General features: G+C 41.3%; 1 protein-coding gene across 4 annotated transcripts in view; it reads left to right on the forward strand.

The window, feature by feature from the left end:
* Trpc4ap (transient receptor potential cation channel subfamily C member 4 associated protein) overlaps positions 1-24,572 on the forward strand; it is an 82,104-nt gene that overhangs the window by 13,638 nt on the left and 43,894 nt on the right. For 3 of the 4 annotated variants that reach the window (XM_027421372.2, XM_027421374.2, XM_027421373.2), the window contains exons 2-6: positions 7,451-7,579; positions 9,500-9,616; positions 15,384-15,441; positions 18,126-18,181; positions 21,537-21,665. In XM_027421372.2, coding sequence (XP_027277173.1) covers positions 7,451-7,579; positions 9,500-9,616; positions 15,384-15,441; positions 18,126-18,181; positions 21,537-21,665 — 489 coding nt within the window. The remainder of the gene's footprint in view (positions 1-7,450; positions 7,580-9,499; positions 9,617-15,383; positions 15,442-18,125; positions 18,182-21,536; positions 21,666-24,572) is intronic. The other variant, XM_027421375.2, reaches the window with a different exon arrangement.

The following is a 24,572-nucleotide window of genomic DNA, read 5'->3' on the forward strand; positions in this document are numbered from 1 at the left end:
TGTGTGTGTGTGTGTTTTATGTATGTTTGTAGATGTGTTCCCCTGTGGAGACCAAAGTTGATCTCAGGTTTGCCTGATTGCCTGTTTAGTCACTCCTCTCCTTTTTTTTTTTTTTTTTTTTTTTCTTCCTTCCGACAGAGGCTCTCACTCACTGGTGCTCGTCTCTTCAGCTAGGCTGGAGACACTGAGTTCCAGGCTGTGATTATAGATGTGTGCTGCTGCATCTGGCTTTTTAGTGGATGCTGGGGATTTGAACTTGGGCCCTCATGCTGGCAGTGGCAGGCAATTTACTAAGTGAGCCATTTTCCTAGCCCCAATTTTATTTCTTTTAAAATCATTTTTAGCTGGGTGTTTAGCTTATATCTGTAATCCTAGTATTCCAGAGGCTGAGGCAAGAGGATTGCTGCTAGTTTGAAGCCAACCTGGGCTTCAAAAAGGGTATGTGTGAAGTTATAGTGGGGATTTTGTTTGTTTGTTTGTTTGTTTTGGGATTTCAAGACAGGGTTTCTCTGTGTGGCCCTGGCTATCCTGGAACTTGTTCTGTAGACCAGGCTGGTATTGAACTCATAAAGATCTGCCTGTACCTGCCTTTTGTGTGCTGAGATTAAAGTTGTTTGCTACCACCACCCAACAATAGTGGTTATTTTTATTGGTTACCCTAGAGTTTGGATCATTCATTGCAGTCAGCCAATGTTTGTGAGTGGAACAAGTATCCCAGTTCCTTCTCATACCCTCATAAGATGGCTGCCATTCAGTTCACTTCTCCAGATGCTGTAATCACCTAATAATTGTTGCTATTCATTTAGATTGAAAAGGTTAACTTATGTTCATTTGTTTCATAAGCAGCCCTCTTTGTATATAGTGTATAAATGACATATTAGAAGAGACAGTAGCCACATAGATGCTTAGTTACACCCACAGTTTCTCACTAGCATCAGTTTCCTTGTCACTAAAGAGCTACCTCTCAGCTGGGCGGCCGTGGGGCACCACTTTAATCCCAGCACTCGGGAGGCAGAGACAGGCGGATCTCTGTGAGTTCAAGGCCAGCCTGGTCTACAAAGCTAGTTCCAGGAAGAGCTACAAAACTACAGAGAAACCCTGTCTTGAAAAACAAAACAAAAACAAACAAAAAGAGCTAACTACCTCTCATATTACTGGTAAGAAAGATCAAGTTTTGTCAGAGAAGATTCATATTTTTCTTTTCAAGGATAACCTCACTGAATCCAGTGTTGCCAGTAGGTGTGATTTTTTTTTAACCCCCCTTTCCATCCATGTTTTAAATATTTTATTCTGTTTTTTCTGTATGTCTTCAGACAGTATGCCTAATGTAACAATTTTTCTCTTCTGGTGTGTGTGTGTGTGTGTGTGTGTGTGTGTGTGTGTGTGTGTGTGTGTTTACACATGCATGCATGTGCCTGTGTATATATGCTCAGGTGCAGTGGACATGTGTGTATTAGTTAATGAGAGGACAACCTCAGGTGTTGTGTCTTGGGTGCCCTTTTCCTTGGTTTTGGAGACAGGGTCTCTCACTGAATGGACCTCTCTGGGTAGGCTTGTCTCAGGGAATCTTTGTCTCCAACTCCCCAGCCCTGGGATTACAAGTGTGCCTACCACACCCCCCCCCCCTTTAAACATAGGTTCTGAGATTGAACTCACACCCTCATACTTGTAAGCATTTACCAGCTAAGTGCCCTCTCCAAGTCCTTTGACTCATTTTGTCAATTTTTAAATATACTATAAGGGAGTCTTTTTGGTTTTTCGAGACAGGGTTTCTCTGGGTAGCTTTGGAGCCTATCCTGGTACTCACTCTGGAGACCAGGCTGGCCTCGAACTCACAGCAATCCGCCTGCCTCTGCCTCCCGAGTGCTGGGATTAAAGGCATGTGCCACCAACGCCAGGCACGGGAGTCATTTTTTAAAAATTATTTAGTTTTATTTTGTGTGCACTGGTGTTTTGCTTGCATGTAAGTCTGTGTGAGGGAAGTGAATCCTGGAGTTACAGACAGCTGTGAGCTGCCATGTGGGTGCTGGGAATTGAACCCTGTCCTCTGGAGGAGCAGCCAGTGTATAGTGGGAAATTACCAATACGGAGTCAGGTAGAAATATAAGGGTATTTAATAGGGAAAAGCCTTACTTACAGAACGACCTAGCCAGCTGTCGTGGCAGCAGCCTGTACAGCAAGAAGCAAAGAGAAACCAAAAGTGCAAACGCAGTCCCCTACGTCACTCTGACCACGCCCTCACAAGCGTGGTCAGGCACACCTGTAGCCAGCCCCTAAGTAGGCGTGGCTACAGCTTCCCCTACAATTCCCCTTTTAATCTAAAAGAGGATTAAAACTTAACAGTTTAAAGTATCCAAAATAAACAATCATACAGGTAAAATATAAGAAGATACAACAATCTGTTTATGTCACATCCTAACTATCTATGTTAACTAAACCCTAAAGTCATCTGAGAGAGGTATCCAGCTTCCCCTACACCAGTGCTCTTAACCACTGAGCCATCTCTCCAGTCCCAAGGAGTCTTTTTTTTTTTTTTTTTGCTTAGAGATATTCACTTGTACTAGTATCATTTGTTGAGAAAACTGTTCTGTGGTTTTGATAGTCTTGTCGAAAAACCAATTAACCTCAGGACATGGTGACACACACGTCTTTAAATCCCAGCCATCAGAAGGCAGAGATGGGCAGATGTCTGTGAATTTGAGGCCAAACTGTTTTACATAGTGAGTTTCAGGCCAGTCAGGACTACACAAACCTAACCAAAACAAACAAACAAATCAACCCCAAAACAAATATTGATTAACCATTAGGGAATCTCATTGCTATTCCAATGGTCTAACATGATCACCTAGCTTGTACAATCTTGATTAATGTAGACATGTGATAAAGTTACAAATCAGAAATTCAGGAATTATGGTTCTTCCAACTTAAGGCTGTTTCAACCGTTACGGGTCCCTGGCATTCCTGTGTGACATTTAGTAGTAAATTATGTTACTACAATGAAGACAACTAGGCCATGATAGGAATTACATTAAGTCAACAGTGCAGGGGTATTGTTGCTTTAGTAACAGTAAGCAGTGTGGAAGGTATGGCCACTTCAGTAAATTCCCATCCCTTAAACATGAGATATCTTTCCTTGTCTTTTTTTTTTTTTTTTTTTTTTTTTTTTTTTTTTTTTTTTTTTCGTTCTCACTGTATAACTCAGCCTGTCCTTGAACTTGACATTCTCCTGCCTCAGTGTCCTGGGTGTCCTTTACTATCTTAATAGTGTTTAGTTTCCTTGTATAAGTCTTAAACTGCTTTTGTTAAATTTATTCTTAAACATCTTATTTTTGATACTACTATAAATGTAACTGATAATCAGGATCCCATTGTATCTGTGAATAGAGTATTCCATATTTCCAATTCAATGCTCTTTGTTTTTCCTGTCTAATTGTTCACATTCGTGTTTCTACTACATAGTCAAATGGAAGTGGTAAAAGCAGACATCTTTGAGTCTTCTTTTCTTCTTGATCTTAGTAGGAAAACATTAGTCTTTACTAATAAGCTTGATGTTAATTTTAGACTCTTTATAAATGCCTTTAGCTGGTTGAGAAAGTTCCGTTCTGTTTCTAATTTGTGCAGAGTATTAATCATGAAAACGTGTTTGGCTTTTGCCATTTTTCATCTGTCTTTTGATATATCCTGAGCGTGTCCTGTAGTCTGTTGGTTTTTTAAAGTTGATATGTTGAACTATTTTCCTTCCCAGGATAAATCAATCCTGTTTGCTTTTGCCATATGTGTTGCTAGGTTTTTTCATCTATATTGGTAAGTGTGACCTGTAGTTTTCTTCTGTATTTGTCTAGACTTGTTACCAGAATTCTGGCCTCACCTATTTTGTGGGAATCTGAGTATTTGTGTTAATGCTCCTTTCAATGTTTGGTCCATTGATCTGGGCCAGGACTCTCCTCTGGAGGTGTTGGCCATTGCTGTGTGACTCATCTTTAATGCCACTTCTCTGCTGGGTGTTGTAGGTCTGCTTGATACTTTGTTTCACAGTTTGTGTTCTCCTAGTCATTTCCTTTAGGAAATGGTCATTTGTAGACATATGGTCATTTACAGTGCTCTACTATACTCTCTTCTGCTCTGGTAAGGCTGGCAGTAATATTCTCTCATTCATTCCTGAATTCAATAATTTTAGCCAGGCATTAGTAGCTGCAGTTAAAAGTTTGTGCATTAATTGGTCTTGTCAAAAAATCTTGAAACTTTTAGTTTTGTTGATGTTTGTGTAGTTTCCTGCTTTTAATTTACTTTACTTCTGCTGCCCTGTTTTGTTATGATAAATCTTTCTGCCCAAAAGCCACCGGAGCCCTATCGCCATGTGGGTGCTTTCTGCCAGCCGCCCGAGATCTGCCCGCCGTGTTAGGACCCCAAATAATACATAGAGACTTGTATTAGGTACAAATACTGCTTGGCCAATGACTAGGATTTCTCATCTGGTAGCTCACTCTTAATTATCATAAATCTGTATATTTTATAAGACTTATCTTATAGAGGATGCCTTCCGCTCTTGCCAGTCACATGGTGACTCCAGAGCAGAGCCCAGGAGGAAGAGAGAAGGGGGTCCACTTCCTTCTTGCCCTTGTTTTAGGAATCTCCCTGCTATGTCACTTCCCACGTGGATCACCACTTCTTTACTACATTTCCCAGAATCCTCCTTGATCCCTAGTCCCGCCTAACTTGCTGCCTCATTGGCCAAACAGTACTTTATTTATTATCCAGTAAGACAAACACATACACAGAAGCACTTCCCCCATCTCTGTTCAGTTTTTGTTTTTTCTTGGAGGGGGTTGTTTGTTTTATTTCCCTAGTTTCTCATGGTGGGTTATCAGCAGGTTTAAAGCCCTCTAGTGTCATAGTGCTCACATAGTATCCTGTAGGGATGGCTTCTGCAGGTCTTGAAGCTGTAGGTGCTTGCTTTGCTTCTCAAGGAAAAGAAAGGGGGTTCTAAACTTTTTTTAAAGAAGCTTGTATTGTATGGTGATATATTGTTTATGATCTAATAAAGCTTGCCTGGCTTGGCGGTGGTGGTGAACGCCTTTAACCCCAGCACTCAGGAGGCAGAGGCAGGTGAATCTCTGTGAGTTCAAGACTGGCCTGGTCTACAAAGCTACACAGAGAAACCCTGTCTCAAAAAATCAATCAATCAATCAATCAATCAATCAATAAATAATGAAGCTTGCCTGAAGATCAGAAAAGCAAAGCAGCCAGCCACTCTTACCTTTACCTCAGACTGAAAGGGTGATCCTGGCTTTACAAATCCTCAGCATCAGACTGAATACAGAATGAGACCCTGAGCTCCTGTCTTGTATACCTCTCTAGTGCTGGAGTTAAAGGCATACACCACCACTGCCCAACCTCTGTGACTAGTATGGCTGCAGGGATTTAAAGGTGTGTACCACCACTGCTTGGCCTAAATGACTGTGGCTAGCTTTGCATTCTGATCTTCAGGCAACCTTTATTAGATCATAAACAATATATCACCACATATTGATTTTGAGCTTGAGCACTATAAAATTGCTAATATACAGATATTTTTGTTGTAAGAAGTAGTATTTTTCTGTGTTTCACCCTAAGACAAAGTATTCTTTTGAACATTTTCTGTTATCCCTCATGCTATAATCTCTAAGACACAAATGTAGAAAGAATTATGAGACTTGTCCATCTCACAGGGCATTCCTGTTCATATTAACCCAAACATTTAAGGTCTGTTTGCTCAGCACAAACCATAACAAGATCTTTTAATTTGATTGAACCACAAAAATTTCCTGTCTGGTCCTTGTAATAGTAACATGTTAGTGAAAATCTTCATAATCTACTCATGTTCTGTCATTGTGCTGTTGCTTTTGTTGATGCCTTCAAACTTTTGTTGTTGTTGTTTTTCAGACAGGGTTTCTCTGTGTAGCCCTGCCTGTTATGGAACTTGCTCTATAGACCAGGCTGGCCTGGAACTCAGAGATCCTCCTGCCTCTGCCTCAGGAGTGCTAGGATTAAAGGTGTGTGCCACCACTGCCCCAGAGCCTTCAGACATTTATTGAGTCCTTACTCTGTGCAAGTTGAATAAAAGTAAGAGTGAGTGAGTGTTTTCACAGTTTGGTATCTGCTCTGAAGTAGTGATCCAGAGAAAGAACGGCTCCAATGAATTGGGAACTATGTACAATAGGTTAAACTATATAATAGGTGAAGCCCCTAATTAGGGGCCACTGCCCTAGGAAGGAGAGGAAGGAGGGCCAACCAAGGAAGGTTTCTAGCTGTTGCCTGCACTAAAAATGCATGCATGTATGTATGTATGTATGTATGTATGTATGTGAATGTATGCCACATGTGTGTGCATGCCGGCAGAGGCCGGAACTGGAGTTATAAACAGCTGTGAACTGCCGAGCATGTGTGCTGGGAACTGAACTTGGGTCTTCTGTAAGAGTAAGAAGTGCTCTTAACCTCTATCCAACTCCTGCCATGATTTCTTTTCTTTTTTTTTTTTTTTTTTTTTTTTTTGTTTTTCAAGACAGGGTTTCTCTGTGTAGCTTTGGAGTCTATCCTGGCACTCGCTCTGGAGACCAGGCTGGCCTCGAACTCACAGAGATCCGCCTGCCTTTGCCTCCCGAGTGCTGGGATTAAAGGTGTGCGCCACCAATGCCCAGCTCATGATTTCTTTTTGTATCTAATTATTTGTTATGTATTGTTTTGTTTTGAGGCAGGGTTTCTACAGTCCAGGCTGACCTGGAACTCACTGTGTAGACTTGTTCTAAGGGATCTGATGCCCTCTTCTGGCCTGCATGGGTACCAGGCACAACACCCGCACACATAAAATAAATAGTAACTTAAAATTTAAATAAAAGTTTCCTTAATTTTTAATTATTTTATTAAATATGTGTGTGCACCCCTGTGCTGTGATGTGCATGTTGGGGGTTAGGGGACAGTGTATGGTGTTGATAAATCCCTTCCTCCACCTTTATGTAGGTTCTAGGAATCAAAGTTATCAGCTAGTATAGCGAGCAGCCTTACCCACTGGGTCATCTCCCTGGCCCTCATTGTTTGGCATTTGAAGGAAAACAAGCATTTCAGACAGTAAAGACTGGGAGAGAGCCTGTGGGCAGAGAACACAGCTGAATTTGGAGGCTTGAGTGTGCACTGGGAAAAGCATGAAGCTGGTGAGTAAGGGTGGAGTCAGAATGGTGCTGTATCTGGAGCAGAGGGCTTAGGCTTCGGCTTGTAAGAGTTCTTCAGAGCCACTTTTAAATTGTCTCCCTGGCTGTTACACAGAGAAACCCTGTCTTGAAACAAACAAACAAACAAACAAACAAACAAACAAAAAATTATCTTCCTGGGCCTTTGGGAATCAGCTGCTCTCTTTTGCCAAAACTACTTCCTTGCCAGTAAAATGTTTGTTTTTATTTGTTTTTTAAATTCACAGTTCACTGAGACCTTTTTGACGGAGAGGGACAAATTGTCCAAATGGAGTGGAATTCCTCAGTTGCTCCTTAAGCTGCATGCCACCAGCCACCTCCACAGTGACTTCATTGAGTGCCAAAACATCCTCAAGGTAACTCAGAAAGGCCTTAGAAGGTTGTGCTCAGGTCTCCACATCCTCAAATGGTTGGCCTTTTAAAAACAGCCAGTTTTTTTGTGAGCTGTAGAAAATTGGAGAAGTTCAGCAGAAGCATTGAAAAACAAAATATTTGTTAGTTATTCCATCTCCAGAGCCAATCAAGGTGTGTGTTGGTCTGTGGAAGCTGTTAAAGCAGTGTGGGAAGTCTGCACTGTGTCCTCACTCCCACATCCTGTGGTGCTGGGGACTGAGCCTAGGGCCTTGCACATGCTAGGTTAGAATTGTACACTCTGAACCCCTACCCCAATCCCTAACCTTAGATGACCCATATCACTGAAGGCTCTTGGAAGGGGCTTTCTGGCTGTTGGTAATTATCACTAATGTTGGATTGAAGTTAGGATTGCTGGTTAGGTTTCGAGTACAATGACATTGGTGTAGATACTTGTTCTCCATCTTGAGTGTGTCTCAATGCTACCCACACTCAAAGTTTCTGACTTGGGGGCTGTGTCCAAACAGGAATTTAGAGAAGTAGCTGGAGCTACAGTTACAACCTGTGTAAGCCTGTGGTCATAATAAAACTGAATACTGCAGTACTCTTCAGAGGTAAAATGTTAATGACTGTCCAGGTGTATTCTAAACATCCTTATTAAATCAGCCTAGTTTTTCCCTTTATGAAGAGATATTACATATTCTTCATCTTTTCACAGTCTGGTTGATAGAAGTAATTATAGCTCCTCTATATGTGCCTTAAAATGCTTTCCAAGTTGGGTGTGGTGCCTACATACTCACTCCCAGCATTTGGGAGGCCAAAGGCAGGTAGAGCCCCCATAAGTACAAGGCCATCATTTATTACATGATTCCAGGACAGTCAGGGCTACACAGTGAGATCCTGTCTCTCAGTACAAGACAAAAAAACTAAATGTGGTTTCCAAAAAATTTGTTACATTTAATTCCTGCCAAATCTCTAAATTACAGAATTGAGGTAAAATTGAAGGCTTGGGAAATTAGTACTCAGGTGACCATGGTGTATGATCTTGACTTTCTTCATCCTGTAAATACATACTTGAAAAACACTGTGTAAGGCAGCATGCTGTGAGGTTTTTCTGTCTGTTACGTATGTTTTATGAACAAAGGATGCTGGGCCCCTCCCAAATTTTGAGTACCTACCATGCTGAACACCTCCTCTGCCTTGAGACTTAGAGGAGGAAACAAACAAGAATCTGTTGGAGCTTGTCTTCAAGGGAAGAAAACCCTAGGTTTGTAAATAGTTGCAAAGTAAAGTGCTAAATGTCACAAATGACTTAGAGATTCCTTTGGGTGGTCGTGGAAGACTGTCAGAATGCCTTTGACTTGGAGAAGTCACTGAGGACTTCCTTCAGGAGGTCACAGTCCAGCAGAGATTTGGTTATTTGGCTGTAGAACCAGCTGTTTCTTGTGAAATCTAGTAACTTCAAGTGGTAATCACCATCTTCTCTTAGCCAGAAGTTCTTCTGCTTCCTGTGTATTTACTGTAGGGCCTAAAGATGTGCAGAATTCCACGATGGCCTCACTGGTGCCTGGTGTGTTGCTGCTGGAAGTCAGCTAAGGATGCATGCATGGCCTGGCCTTCCCCAGGGGGCTGCTCACAACATGACAGTGAGGTTCTACAGTAGCCAACTCTGCTTGGCCTTTGTAAGGCTTATGTCTAAGTGTGCGGTGTCACTTCTCTACATTCTGTTCGTTGACATCAGTCACACTAGCCAGATTCCATGGGAAAAGGATTCTAGGGGTCCCTAATGCTTCATTGAGGCCTAGCTTTGTGCTCAGGGGGTTTCAGTTTGCAGCTAAAATGCATATTTTAGTGGTATTTTAGATATTTGGATGTTTCTAGTCTGTGTTAAATTCTAAAGCGGAATCTGTACTTTTTTGAACCAGGAGATTTCCCCTCTTCTCTCCATGGAGGCTATGGCATTTGTAACTGAAGATAGGAAACTTACTCAAGAAGCTACGTATCCTAATACATATATTTTTGACTTGTTTGGAGGTGTTGATGTAAGTAGCTGTTTAATACTATTAATACTTTAATCATGTGAGAATTAAAATGGGAGGCATAAAGAATTTCAGATTTTATAGCAAACATTTCAAATTTAGTGTGTGTGTGTGTGTGTGTGTGTTTTCCACCATGTGGGTCCTGTGGATTAAACCAAGGTCATCAGGCTTGTCACCTGTGCCTTACTCTGCTGTGCCTTCTCTCTGGTCTGGATTTTAACTTTGAGATGAATGGCATTTTCTTTTGTTGAATCACTATAGTGTGTCTCGCTATTGTAATTACTAGTTTCTCACGTGTCCCAGAGATGCTCTTGTTTGTGTCCACATGCATGTGCAAACGTGATGTGGGCTAATGCTCTTGTACACTGTAAAGATCTGTCACTAGTATTGGTTTAATAAAACACTGATTGGCCAGTAGCCAGGTGGGGTGACCAGACTAGGACAACTCTGGAAAGAGGAAAGGCAGAGGCACAGTCACCAGCCAGACGCAGAGGAAGCAAGATGAGACCACCATACTGAGAAAAGGTACCAAGCCATTTGGCTAAACGTAGATAAGGATTGTGGGTTAATTTGAGTTGTAAGAGTTTGTTGTTAGTAAGAAGCCTGAGTAATAGGCCAAACAGCTTTTAATTAATATAAGCCTCCGTGTGTTTATTTGGGACTGAAGGGCTGAAGGACCTATCTCCAACTTAGTTTCTTTTCTCCCCCCATGCACTGCCAGGTCGTATATCCAGTTTGGTCTCTTATGCTTTGTTTTTTTCCATGTAACTTACTAAGTGGGTACAGTTTCATTTCTGTACACCTAAATCTGGCATTTTAAATATCCAACTAATATTTCCTGGTATAAATTGTATCATGGTTCATTTGCTGAGGCCCAGGTTGAACATTTAGTTTTTCCATTTTTTTTGTTTGTTTGTTTTGTTTTTAGAGACAGGGTTTCTCTGTGTAGCTTTGGAGCCTATCCTGGCACTCGCTCTGGAGACCATGCTGGCCTCGAACTCACAGAGATTTGCCTGCCTCTGCCTCCCGAGTTCTGGGATTAAAGGCCTGTGCCACCAACGCCTGGCCACATTTTTTTTTTTATTACAAACAAGATTGCAGAAGATTTTTTTATGGACTTTTGGAGCCAAAGCTTGTATGTCTTTTATTTATTAATCTGCAGTTTACACTAACTTTTATCAGTTTAAATTCCAGGAACAAAGTGTAAGAGTATCTTTTTACCCATATCATCATACACATGCTGTATATATCTGTATTTTTAGGAATTATTTCTTTTATTTTGAAATTATATCATTTTTCCCTTCTGTGTATTTTTTGAGGTTTTATTTGTTTTTATTTATATGTGTTATGTGGTAATGTGTGTGCCTGCATGAGTTTCTGTGCACCATGTGTGTTGCCTGCAGCAGCAGAAAGAGGGTGGAAGACCCTAGAACTGGAGTAGTGGATGGTTGTGAGCTACACCATAGATGCTGAGAATCCAACTTGGGTCCTCTGCAAGAGCATCATATTACAAAAGTCTAGCCTTGATACAGAAGAGCACACTGGTAATTACCACAAAATAAGTTCCTCTTTGTCCTGCTGCTCAAATAAAGAAAGAGCCCATGCCAGCACCTAGGAGCCCTTTTCCCTATGTGTTTCAAGTCTTTACTAAGCAGATACAGGAAAAGAAAAAGAAAAAAATACATTTCTTTTCAGTTTTTTTTTTTTTTTTTAAACTGGGTTTATTGAGCTATGGCTCAGGTGCCATAACCCTTTTAAAGTATATAGTTGATTATTTCTTCACTTCTTGGCTAAGGTTGAGTGTAGTATGTACAGTTCATTGTATTCAGAGGCATCGTTACAGTCAGTTTTAGAATATTTTCATCATGCCCCAAAGAAGTTACTTCCCTGCCGCCACGGCGACCATTGGTCTCCCTTTTGACAGTATAGTTGCTGTTCTGGGTATTTCCTGTAAGTGGAATTATGTATCCAATGGTCTTTTATGATTGGCTTCTTGGACATAGCACAGTGCTTTCATGCTTCATCCATGTGAAGCATGCATAAATACTCCTTTTTGTGTAGCCAAATAATGATATTCCACTGTATGGCTGTGTAGCACATTTTATGTGTCTATGCCTGTTGATGGACAATTGACTGTAATGAAGAGTACTGCTTATAACACTCTTGAATGTTTCTGTGTAGATAGGTGCTTTCCTTTCTCTTGGGTATGCACTTAGAAGTGAAATTGCTGGGTCACATGGTAACTTGGTATAATTATTTGAGGGAACTGGTTGACTGTTTTCCAAAGAGGCTGCACTAATTCATACTCCTGTCAGCTGTGTGTAAAATTCAGGTTTCTCTTTTGTTTTTACCAATACTTTTATCATCTGTCATTTCTATTACCCCTATTCTAGTGATAGTGAAATGCTTCACTGTGACTTGGATTTCCATTTTGCTGATGGCCGATGATGTTGACAAGTCTTTCAAGGACTGTCATCTCCTGTTTTCATTTTCAAATTGGGTTTTCTCTTTTTTATTATTAAGATGTAAAGTTCTTTATGTATTTTCTCCATAGTTTTAAATTTTTTTTAGCTGAATGGTGGTGGCACGAGCCTTTAATCCAGCACTTGGGAAGCAGCAGCAGGCAGATGTCTCCGTGAATTGGAGACAGCCTGGTCTACAGAGCTAGTTCCAGAACAGCCAAGGCTACCTAACGAAACCCTGTATCAAAAAACCAAAATAATAATAGTAGTATTATAATAATAATAAGCCAGGCATGGTGGCTCACACCTTTAATCCCAGCACTTAGGAGGCAGAAGCAGGCAGATCTCTTGAGTTCAAGGCCAGCCTGGTCTACAGAGAAAATTTCAGGACAGTCAGGGTTGCTACATAGAGAAACCCTGTCTCAAAAAAACAAAAACAAAATAATATTAATAGTAATAAAAATGTGTATCCTTGTGTGAGTGAGATTGGATATGTTCATGTGTTTGTAAGTAATTCCTTTTCTTATCAATTATCTGTTAATAGCTGTTTTGTCTTTTTAGTTTGGTTGTCAGCCCATTCATTTACTTATTACTTCATTAAAACTTATGTGTATGTGTGAATGCCTACATATGTGTAAGCGCACCTCATGGGTGTCCAGTACCTTTGGGGGCCATAGTAGTATTTCTGGTCCCTTGGAATGGGAGTTACAGATAGTTAATGAGCTGCCATGTGAGTGCCTAGAATCAAACTTAGGTCTTTTGGTGGGGGGGAGTTGGGTTCCTTTATTTTTGGATTTTTGTTTGTTTGTTTGTTTGTTTTTTTGAGACAGGGTTTCTCTGTGGTTTTGGAGGCCTCCCAGCACTCGCTCTGACCAGTCTGATCTCGAACTCACAGAGATCCGCCTGCCTCTGCCTCTCAAGTGCTGGGATTAAAGGTGTGTGCCACCACTGCCCAGCTATTTTTGGATTTTTAAGACAAGGTCACCTATTGCCCAAGTTAGTCTCCAACTTGCTGTATAGCTGAGGATGGCTTTGACTCACTGATCTTCTTGCCTCTACCTTCTAAGTACTGGTTATAGGTATGTATGACTCTCCTAACTTAAAATTTTGCCTTTAAAAAGTGCCATTTTCTTCTTGTTTATCCCTGAGACAGTGTCTCATTTAGTTACTCAGATTGGTCTTGCACTAGCTCTGTAACCTAAGCAGGCCTTGGGTTTTCAATCCTCCTGCTTCCCAAGTATGGTTCTAACCCTGTGCCACCATGCCTGGTTACAATGGCATCCATTGCAAACTAAAGAGTGAGTGTCCCGTCTTTATCGTGCCTGGCCTTCCCATTCCCATCCTTTCTCCCTCCATCCTGATAGAACCGAACCCTTGCATATGCTAGGCAAGAGCTCTACCACCAACACTCCTACTCCCAGTCCCCCTTTGTTCTTCATTGTTGCTCAGCATTCCCTGTTAGCCAGTTATTGTGATCCGGTAGCTTTTACACTCATACCCTCTACTTTTAAATTGCTTATCAAGAAATGTATATAGGAAGAGCTGAAGAAGTAGTTCAGAAGTTGTGATTACTCTTCGAGATGATCCAAGATCGATTCTGAAACCTACATAGTCACTCATAACCATCTATAACTCTGGTTCCAGGGATTCCAGTACCTCTTCTGGCCTCGATGAGTACTGCATGGGTGCAGTGTACATTCAGGCAGAATACTCATACACATTGAAACAAAAAAAAACAAAAACAAAAACAAAAAAAAAACAAAGAAAAGTGTGTCGGAGGCTAGGGAGATGGCTCAGTGGGTAAAAATCATTTGCCCTAGAAAGCTTGAAGACCTGAGTTTGAGTCCCTAGAATCCATACAAAGCTGGACCCTTAGCAGGAGCATTAGGAATCCTGGGTATGTGTCAAATGAAGCATGCCTGAGGGTCAGATGTGGTCCTGCTTGGCATTCAGGGCCTCTTACTCATTGACCTAGCTTGTATTCTCACTGAGCTTATTGAGGTAAAATACTTGGTGCATCTGAGCATCTTACATCTTGAGAGCTCAGGGATTGTGATCTCTTGTGAAAAGTGTAGGCTGATGGAGGGCCTGCAGAGTGAAGAAGAGAACTAATTACCACAAGTTGTCCTCTGACTTCCAGAGATGCCAGGGCACCTGTGCACCGCCCCCCACACACAACTGATTATTAAACTTTAAACTGTATGACATGAGGGCTGGAGGCAGGGTAGTAGTAGGTAGGCACAACCTACCACTCTGCCACACAGAGCAGAAGGCTGCCTTCAGAGCGCCTTTTGTGGTTTGCCCAAGTCCTCTCATCTCCTACCAGTGCAGTTAGCTTTTAATGTGGTTGTGCAGAAAGCCAAGCCCTGTGAGTCTCCAGAAGTGAGTCTGGTACAGGTGCTGAGGGTTTTCATTTTGTCAGCTACTGTCTCATGCCAAAGCCTCTGCCCTCAGTTCTGCACGTGGGAGTCACTCAGCACCCAAAGTCGTTAGGATGGATTGGATTTCTTAAGATTTGTTGCTGGTCTGAGATGATCCCTCAGCTGATCGCTAATCTTAAAGGCTGCCTGTTGGTGTTAAAAACAATGAGAAGAAACAGAAACTTTAAAAATGTTGTGGGATCTTTTTCCCCCAGTTGGCTTGAGGTGTCTCTGCTGTGCTGTCCAGTAGTGGCTTGTAGCTGGAAAGGGTTAAGAGAGCATTTGGATTCTGTTTCAAAACTATTCCTGATTTGACTTAAACAACAAAATACCTACTTATGGTTAATGTCTTTAAATACATAGACTTAGCTGTTCTGTTAGCACAGAGATTATTTTAAAATATTTTAATATGTTTAAGTAGAAAGTGGGCTGGAGGTGAACACTTGTAATCCCAGTACTTGAAAGGCTGAAGCTGAAGGATCATGAGCTGGAGGTTAGTGTGGGCCACTCAGATAGACTGTGTCTCAGAAATAACAGAAATACTGAAATAGGAAGCAACTTCACAAATGAAAGCCCTTGTTATAAGAATAAGAGATGTTCTTTAGGGGCTGGAGAGATGACTCAGAGGTGGAGTGTTTCTTAGCTCTTGCAGAGGACTCAGATTCTGTGCCCAGCACTCAAATGGCAAATCACAGCTTCTATACCTTTGGTGTCAGAGGATCCAGTGCCCTCTCCTGGCCCTCGAGGGGTCTAGCTCTAGCTAAAGTGCTTCTTTTGAACAAGAAGGTTTGTGATAGGTCCTTGGACCACAAGTGTTTGTAATAAAAACTGTTTTTTGAGTTGTGCTTTGAATTAAATTTGAAGATCTTTAATTTTTTTTGTTTTCAGCTTCTTGTAGAAATTCTTATGAGGCCTACGATCTCTATCCGGGGACAGAAACTAAAAAGTAAGTATGTTTGTTAGGTTCTGGTCCTTGTCCCAATGTGTCAGGTGTGGTGGCCATCGGCAGGAGCTGCTCTCTTCTTTGAGACATGAGAGCATATCCAGTTGTCAGCCCTAGAGCTTGCTCCATCCATCCCAAGCTCAGCAACATGCTGCATCAATTGTATATTTGTTAGAAATGAAGACTTGGTACCTTAAAAGAAAGAACATGAAAACCACTGGTTTGAAAAAAGTTGTATCTTTGTACTTTCTAATAGTGACTTGATCCAGCTTTTGTTTTCTTTAGAAATTTTTTTGTTACATGTTTTCTGAGAAACTAATACATTGCCTGGTAAGATCATTTTGTTTAAACAGCCCATCAACCCATCAGATTTTTGTTATAAAGGAGATTTATGCTCTTGTAAAAAGTTCAGTCATGTTGGATGTGGTGGTGCAACACCTCTAATCCCAACCTCTGAGGCAGAGGCAGGCAGATCTCTGAATTTGATACCAGTGTGATCTACAGAGTAAGTTCCAGGACAGCTAGGGCCACAAAGAGAGAACCTGCTTCTAAATAAGTGAATGAATGAATGAGTGAATGAATGAATGAATAAGAAAAAAGTTCAGCCATTGCCAGAGTCATACATGGCAAAAAGTCAGTGTTTATATAATTCATAATTTTTTAGGTTGGGTGATAGGTTTAGTTGTTGTATTATTTTTGCAACTTACATGTGTGACATGCATTCTTTTTTAGGTTTCAGTATTTAATTATTAAAAATTCTACCTTAAAGGTACACTTCACTCTGCCTTTAAAAGCCTGAGATCACTACAGTTAACATCCATGCATAAGCCGGGCGGTGGCGGCACACGCCTTTAATCTTAGCACTCGGGAGGCAGAGACAAGCTGATCTCTGTGAGTTCGAGACCAGCCTGGTCTACAAGAGCTAGTTCCAGGACAGCCTCCAAAGCCACAGAAAAACCCTGTCACGAAAAAAACAAAAACAAAAAACAAAACAAAAACAAAAAAAATCCATGCATGAATGTGTAATAAATAGAAACATTTTAAATTTGCACCTACATCAATATGATGTACTACTGTGTGAGACTCCAGTAGTGGCCAGAGAATTCATATTCTTTTTTGTTGGGGCAGGGGTGAGGCAGGCTGGCTGGGAATGACCTTAATTTCCTGACCCACTGTACTTGGAGCTCCACTGTCCAAGTACCGATGTTACAGGCTTGTGTCACCATGTCCTGTTCTCTTGCTCCTTTTGAATGTCTCACTTTTCTACTCTGGAGGCAAGTAGCATCTTTTAATACAGTGGCTCTCAACTTTCCTAACGCTGCAACCCTTTAATACAGTTCCTCATGTTGTGGTGATGCCAACCATAAAATTATTTCATTGCTACTTCATTTTATTTAATTTATTTACTTACTTAGGTTTTTTTGAGACAGGGTTTCTCTGTGTAACGGCCCTAGCTGCCCTAGAACTTGCTCTGTAGACCAGGCTGGCCTCCAACTCACAGAGATCTGTCTGCCTCTGCCTCCCAAGCACTGGGATTAAAGGTGTGCGCCACCACTGCTCGGCTCATTGTTACTTCATAACTGTAATTATGCTGCTGTTATGAATTGGATAGTAATTTAAATATCTGATGTGCAACCCCTGTGAAAGGGTCATTCGACTCCCCCCATCCCAGGGTTGTGACCCACTGGCTGAGATTCACTGATTTAATGGCTTGTTGGTCACTTTTGTTTTCTCCCCCTCCCAATAGATTTGTAGGTACCATGAGGAGTGGGACTTCTCTTCCTCTTTTGCTTGCAACACCACATTAAAATTAGTGAACAAATTCCTAATGAATGCATGAATCTAACTCCCTTTGGAAAGGGAAAGTTGAGAACTACTAAAATATTTTAATTCGTTCTACTCTGAATTCATTAAATAAATATGCAAGGCAAAAATCTGTCAAATAGGTAGAGAGATAGTAATAAGACACACCACATACCTACATAGTCAAAAGGAGATTAGTGACCCATCTGTCCAGCCATGCTAGCCTTCCAGGGCCACTCATTGGGACCTCATGGGAGATGTGGATGTTAGAGTTTATGGCTGTGAGGAAATGAATGGAAATTGGTTTTTAAAAATAAGTGCAACACCAGATAAAGCACTCTACCATGGCTCATACTCAGTTTTATCATCTCTGGGTTTGGGGCTCATAAAAGTAAGTTCCTTTTTGTGCTACTGTCTTGTTCTGGTCATAGATAAATAGTGAGTTCTTCCTTTATTGGAATTGACAGTATATCAGACATTAGAAGCCACTTTCCTAATATAAATAACTGTAACAACAAGAAACCCTAAAATCCAGCTGGTAAGTCTGAGGAAGAAATGATGCCCTTATTTTCTGCTAGCAGATTTTCAATGGGAATATACTGAGAAAATTTGGTCAGGCTTCTGACACTCTGGACTGTAGTTGTTCTGATGCTGAAAATATACCTTGAGTCTTTTTTCTGGTGGCACTGCAGTGTGGTGAGGTGCTCGTGTGTTCACTTAAAGTGGCGTAGTCTAAGTGCCTGCGCAGCACTCGCCTCTCCAGTGCTGGGACTGCAGGCAGGCAGCACGCCCAGCTAGAACATGTCTTATGTTCCAGTGTGTGCTAGCGTTGCATTGTGTTTTTTTTGTGAGAGAGAGAAATAACACTCCTCCTTCCCTTTCAGTGAGTGACGAGATGTCGAAGGACTGCTTGAGCATCCTGTACAATACCTGTGTCTGTGTGAGTATTTCTGCTGTTAGTGTCTGTGTATTTCTGCCTTTATCTTCACGAGTGAGGCAGAATGTTTGTGTGGGGTGGCAGACATAAGAACTGTCTTCAGATATGTAAGGGAATTGCCCTTATGTTCTGTGTGCCTGAGAATCAGGACCAGCAGGTAGAAATAATGGAGAGAGAATTTTTGTAGCACTTGATTAGAGCTAAAGCTATTTCAACAGGTTCCAAACTCCATAGCCAGCCAGCCCCCATCTCCTCGGATATCCAAGCCGAGGCTATTACTTGCTGAAGGGTGACAAGTATTGGCAGAGTGTCCATGTCCTTTAAGATAACCTTTAGCTCCATTTTGCCTGTTTCTTTCATTTATACTGGAAAACAAAAGCCAGTGGTCCTACCCATTTATTGAATACGACAGTCTGTGGGGTTGACCACTGTGTCAAGAGGAATGGTGAAAAAAGGAAGCAATTTGGAAGAAAGAAAAGAGCTAAGCACTTACTGTTGGAAGTTGATTTTTGTACCCTGGCTGTTGGCTTAATACAGCTCCCTGAGCTTGGTCCACAGAGTGTTTGTGAGAACTAAGTGAGATCACAGTGTGAACATACTTTGAAAGCAGTGTGTAAATGTTGGTTTTTAAAGGCAAAGTGCTGACTTTAGGAACTTACAGTAAACTTACTTGTCACAGTGCATGGTAGAACAAGCTAAGTGATGCTGTAGAAGTGAAACCTCTGTTGTGGAAGCAAAAGAAACATTTAACTGTTTCTTGTCTTATTCTAAGGAAGATTGCAGGGGAATACTACTAAGACCACAGATGGAGAAGTAGATACGAAAGGGAGGGATAATAAAGGGTGGGTACATAATGCACAGAAACTGGGCGGACAGAAAATGCCGGTCATAGTCGTGAGTGTCTCATAGGTGGTTCCAGCTTCTTAGTGGCCAGCAGCACAGAGAGCGAACTGTCACTGGTATCTGTGATGGCCACGTGCCATAGATTATAATGCAAGCTGTGTGGTTATTGTACATTTTCTTAGAGCCACTATTTTGAAATAAGAGAATAATTATTTTGATAATTATATTTTATTTAACACATCTCATAAAAATATTATCATTCCAATAGTTTTTAAAGACATTTTACTTTTTTTGTATCGAGCTTTCAGGATCCAGTGTGTTTCACATGGAGTGTGTGTGCCTGTTTGGATTAGCTGCTTTTCAGGTGCTCATGTTGTTACAGCTGGTAGCACAGAACAGCACAGGAAGATCTATAAGACAAAAGGCTAATTGTCAAAAATGCTCAACTTTTTACAGCTAAAGTTCAATAATATTAAAAAAAAAAAAGACAGCATGAAAGAGAGTGACTCAGTAATTGTCAAGTTTACTACAAGGGTGTTTTTAGATTGTAACCTAATTATTAATTGGAGACATTCTAATAAAACAGTTGCTCTTTAAAAACTTAAGGTTACAGAGATGGCTCGGCTCATCTGATAAAGTGTTTCGCACACAAGCTTAAGGCCCTCAATTTGATCCCACATGACAAAGAAGTGTGGTGTCGAATGCCTGTAATCATAGTGCTGAGAGGCAGACAAGTGGGTTCCTAGGCCTCACTGGCCAGCCCACCTAGATGACTTGCTGAATTCTAGGCCATTGAGAGACTCGGCGCATTTTTACCAGTCTCTTCATTTTGAAGATTAAGTTCACTTGTCAAGTTTACCTCACCGATTATGAGTTTCTCTTAGCTTGGAGTACCCACTCACCAGTTTAAAATCCAAACTCTTGAACATGACTTCTGAGGTTATTTGCCAGCTAGTCCTTTTTTTATTCCTTCATTACCCCTTGTTTTTTATTCTAGTCTTTAAGTCTCATGAGCTAGGTCTGCTGTAGAGAGCAGAGGTGTGAAGCTAGAACACCTCTGTGACATCACTCAGGGATGGATGGAGGTCCCCTTCGGTGGAGGGTGTGGATCGCTGTAGACTAGGGTGAGGCTTCAGAGGAAGAAGCGTGCCTGTGTGTAGAGTGGTTAGGGGAGACTCCACAGAGAGGGAATCCTGTGGAGGACTTGGTACATTGCTGGCCTGTTCCCATCTTTGACAACAATTTATGAATAATAGCATATGTAATTTATTATATATGCATATATATACATACTTTTGTTAGTGTATGTATGTGTAGAAGTCAGAAAACTTTGGTGGCAAGTGCCTTTACCCATCAAGATGTTTTGCTGGCCCCAAAGCATATTCTTGACTAAAGAAAATGACAACCATAGATGAGATGCAGAGTGTAAATCCCATGAGATCCATTAAGCAGATTAAACAACTACCAGCAATCTTCTACAAATAATCTCAGACTTCTGTATGTTGCTATTTGTAGAAGCCACATTTCATGGCAAGCTTTTTTATTCTGCAAAAGGCAAAAAGAATAGCTACATTATTTTCCTGATGGTATGTCCCATAATATAGGCAAAGCATACTTGATTTATATGTTCTCTACCAGCAGACACTCATCTTGTTCCTGTGTTCTAAATGGTTGTGACAGATGGGGACTTGGTGGGTAGTGTGTGCTTCAAGGGAAGAAGAGTGTAGTAGAAGTGCTGACAGGCTGCCCTGAGTGAGGCTGCTGACAGGCTGCCCTGAGTGAGGCTGCTGACAGGCTGCCCTGAGTGAGGCTGCCTCTGGGGGATTGATTGTCCCTCACAGATACTGTGTGTGCACCCGTTTGAACGACCTTTGAGTGTCAGTCAGAAAAGTGAGTTAATGGATAGCAAAGGAAACTAAGCATGTTGGTTGCACCAAGATCACTTTGACTTCAAGATAACGGTTAAATGAGAGTGTTTACTGCGCTCTCTCGTTGGAATCCTCCCAAGCTCTTGAGAGAATCCTGTACAGGTGAAGAAATGGAGATCCAAAGGTGAGAAAAGATTTGCTCAGGGTCACCTAGATAGAATTCGAATTTAGTTTTGACCCTCTTATGAAGCGTCATCGCCTCACGAGTCATAAGCATGTAGCTTGGATGCTCTGGGTGGGATGGCTCACATTAGTCAATGGGCTTTTGTCCAGATGATACAGGTTGGCTCTCCAAATGGAGCCTTATGAGCTTAGACTTCATGAGCTAGGTGAAGCTGTTTTTTTTTTTTTCCCTGCTTTTTTTCTCATTCCTAGCTCCAAAGTAGTCTCCCTGTTCTGTGGTCTGAGTGCCAGGAGTCCTTTTTTTTTCACGTTTTCCTCACGGTATATGCAACTTCCTATATTTGTTGGCTCATGCTAGTTTTTCAGGATGGGATTGCTTTCTGCATCTGGAATAGTGCTTTGCTATTTGTGTTTTGTGTTGTGGTCACAAGAATTCTGCCTTTTCTGCCTTCTCCCTATGACAGACGGAAGGAGTAACAAAACGTTTGGCAGAGAAAAATGATTTTGTGATCTTCCTGTTTACACTGATGACAAGTAAGAAGACGTTCTTACAAACAGCAACACTCATCGAAGATATTTTGGGTGTTAAAAAGGTGAGCTGTGTTCTCCCGCTGTGGGAGTGTGTCGAAGGTACTGGATTGTTGAGCTTGGTTAACGACTGGACAGAGATCCTTTAAAAGAAGCTCTTCCATACCCCAATGTTAAATTCTTTATTCTTAGATAGATTCAGATATAAAATTAGGTTGTATTCCTTATGCCCATGGGTCTTTATGGCTGTGAAACATAAATACATATATAAATTGAAGTCAAACAGTATAAAACACAAAATTTCACGTTGATTTGGTGAATTTTTAGTGTTCCTTGCTAAGATAAAATTGCTTCTCGCTTTCATGGTACGAGTTCTTTTGAGCAGCTTTTCTGTTGTGTGCACTGGTGACTGCTCACACAGCAGCTATCTGTGAAGCTTTTATTCACTAGTTTTGTTCTCTCTGGTGGCAATGTTTGGCCTTTGCCTTGCCTTTTTTTTTTTAACTTTTAAAAATCTTTATTACAATTCAATTTCTTACCTTTTTTTTTTCTTATTAAGCTGTCCATTTCCCCCTACTCCCCTTCCCTCCCCTTTCCTCTTCCACCCTCTCCCCTGCCCCCCATGCTCCCAATTTACTCAGGAGATCTTGTCTGTTTTCCTTCCTAGGCAGATCCATGTATGTTTCTCTTAGTGGCCTTTGCTTTTTTAATCTACCTTTTTATTTTCCTATCAGTCTTCTGTTATAGTTGGTTAATTGCCTTGAACATAAGCACTGAAACCCTGCCTTTCTTTTTGCTTTCTTTTTTAGTTTGTATTTTGCTGAGGGTTTTTGGTTTTTTGTTTGTTTGTTTTGGTTTTGAGACAGGATTGCTCTGTGTGTAGCCTTGGCTGTCCTGGAACTTGCTGTGTAGACTAGGGTAGTCTCAAACTCACAGAGATCCTCCTGCCTCTGCTTCCCAAGTGTTGGGACTAAAGGTGTGCACCACCACTACCTGGCTTCTTCTTCTTCTTCTTTTTTTTTTTTTTAGTGGTATTTAGGGTCTTGCACATTTAAGGCAAGTGTTCTACAACTGAACTATTATCCTGTGTGTAGTGCATCACATGTTTGAGGTTATCTGGATGATAGTGAGACTTTGTCTCTAAAAACAGCAACAAAAAGATGAAAACATTAAAGTTTTCTCATCAGAAACACATAAACTTCCAAAAATATACCCATATACACTATGTTGGAATTTTGGTATAGTGGTTGTTAGGACCTGGAGTTTACCTCCTCAATCCTATCCACGCCTCACTGTTGCTGGTTGGTGGATTTCTTTTTATTGCTGTATAGTCTCCTTGAGGTTGTTGTTGCAGAAAATAGAGTACCTACACACACTGTCACCCAGCTTTTACTTCTGCTTTCTGCAGACCTTGCCTGTTATTACCCAAACAGAAAATCTCAAGTGGCCCATTGTCTGTGGAACACATTCTCAGTGTGTACAGGCCCCAGACAGTCCCTTTGTGCTCTTTGACAAAGTGCCTTTGTTATTTTCCAAGAATCGTGTGATCAATCCAGTGTGTGAGAATGGCTGCCAATGCAGGAGCTGCTTGCTCCTTGGCCTTCTCAGAGTAGGAGACAGTGATTGCTCCTTCCCAGCTTTGCCCACCTGGTCCCTCATGCCTTCTTGTGCCTATTTGTGTTATCTATCTAAATTGGTGATAGGGTCTACTACATTGTATGGGTGCCTTGATGTAATGTGTAAAACTAAAGTGGAAACTTGAACCACTGGCTTCGAAAAGGTACCTGCAATTCATGCAGCAAACAAAAGATTAGCTGGGCGGTGGTGGCACATGCATTTAATCCCACACATACATACACATAACACATACACACATGCACACTGTTGTGGGATATTTGTACACTGTGTGAAGGTGCATTGCTATGATTGGTGTAATAAAAAGCTGAAGTGCCAATAACTAGGCAGAAGGTATAGGCGGGACTTCCAGGCAGAGAGAGGAAGTAGAAGGAAGAATCTAGTCTTGTGTGTGTGTGTGGGGGGGGGCAAGGAGACACAGGAAGCAGTATAGGCAATACATGACAAAAAGTAGATTAATAGAAATGGTTAATTTAAGTTATAAGAGCTAGTTAAAAACTTGCCTAAAGCCAGGTGGTGATGGCTCACACCTTTAATCCCAGTACTCGGGAGGCAGAGATAGGTGGATCTCTGTAAGTTTGAGGTCAGCCTGGTCTACAGAGCGAGTGCCAGGACAGGCTTCAAAGCTACACAGAGAAACTCTGTCTCAAGAAGAAAAAAAAAAAAAAAAGCCCCACCAACCAAGCCTGAACTAAGGCTAAACTTTCATAAGACTCCATGTCATTATTTGTGAACTGGTGGCCCAAAGAAAAATCCAACTACAGTGCGCGCGCCCACGCACCCCTACCCATAAATATATACACACATACCATATACATATACACACATATGCAAATACATACTCATGCACACACATTCATATACACACATGCATATCTACCTACACACACACACACAATTAATAAAATGTAATTAGAAAAACATTTTAAAGAAGTGCAAATACTAGGGACTAGGGAAATGGCTTGCTGGATAAAACACTTGCTGTGCAAGTGTGAGAACTGGAGTTTGAATCTCCGACTCCCACATAAAAACCAAGTGGTCAGTCAGGGTGGTCCCTACTTGTACAAAGCATAGGCAAGGGACCCTGGGCAAGCTGGCTAGCTCAGCAAGGCAAATAGGCAAGTGTCATGTTTCAATAAACAAGAGACTGAAATCTAGTAAGATCCCTGACATCAGCCTCTGGCCACCACATGTGTCATACACACTTGTACACACATGTGAACATGTGTGCACATACATTCACAAAAAGAAATGAGAACACTAGAGGAGACCCAGAAGGTCTGTCTGTCAGCTACATGGGACACATTCAAGTGTGTCATGCAAGGATATTGTTTGAA

The sequence above is a fragment of the Cricetulus griseus genome, chromosome 6 (genome assembly GCF_003668045.3).
Source record: "Cricetulus griseus strain 17A/GY chromosome 6, alternate assembly CriGri-PICRH-1.0, whole genome shotgun sequence".
NCBI classification, from domain to species: Eukaryota; Metazoa; Chordata; class Mammalia; order Rodentia; family Cricetidae; genus Cricetulus; species Cricetulus griseus.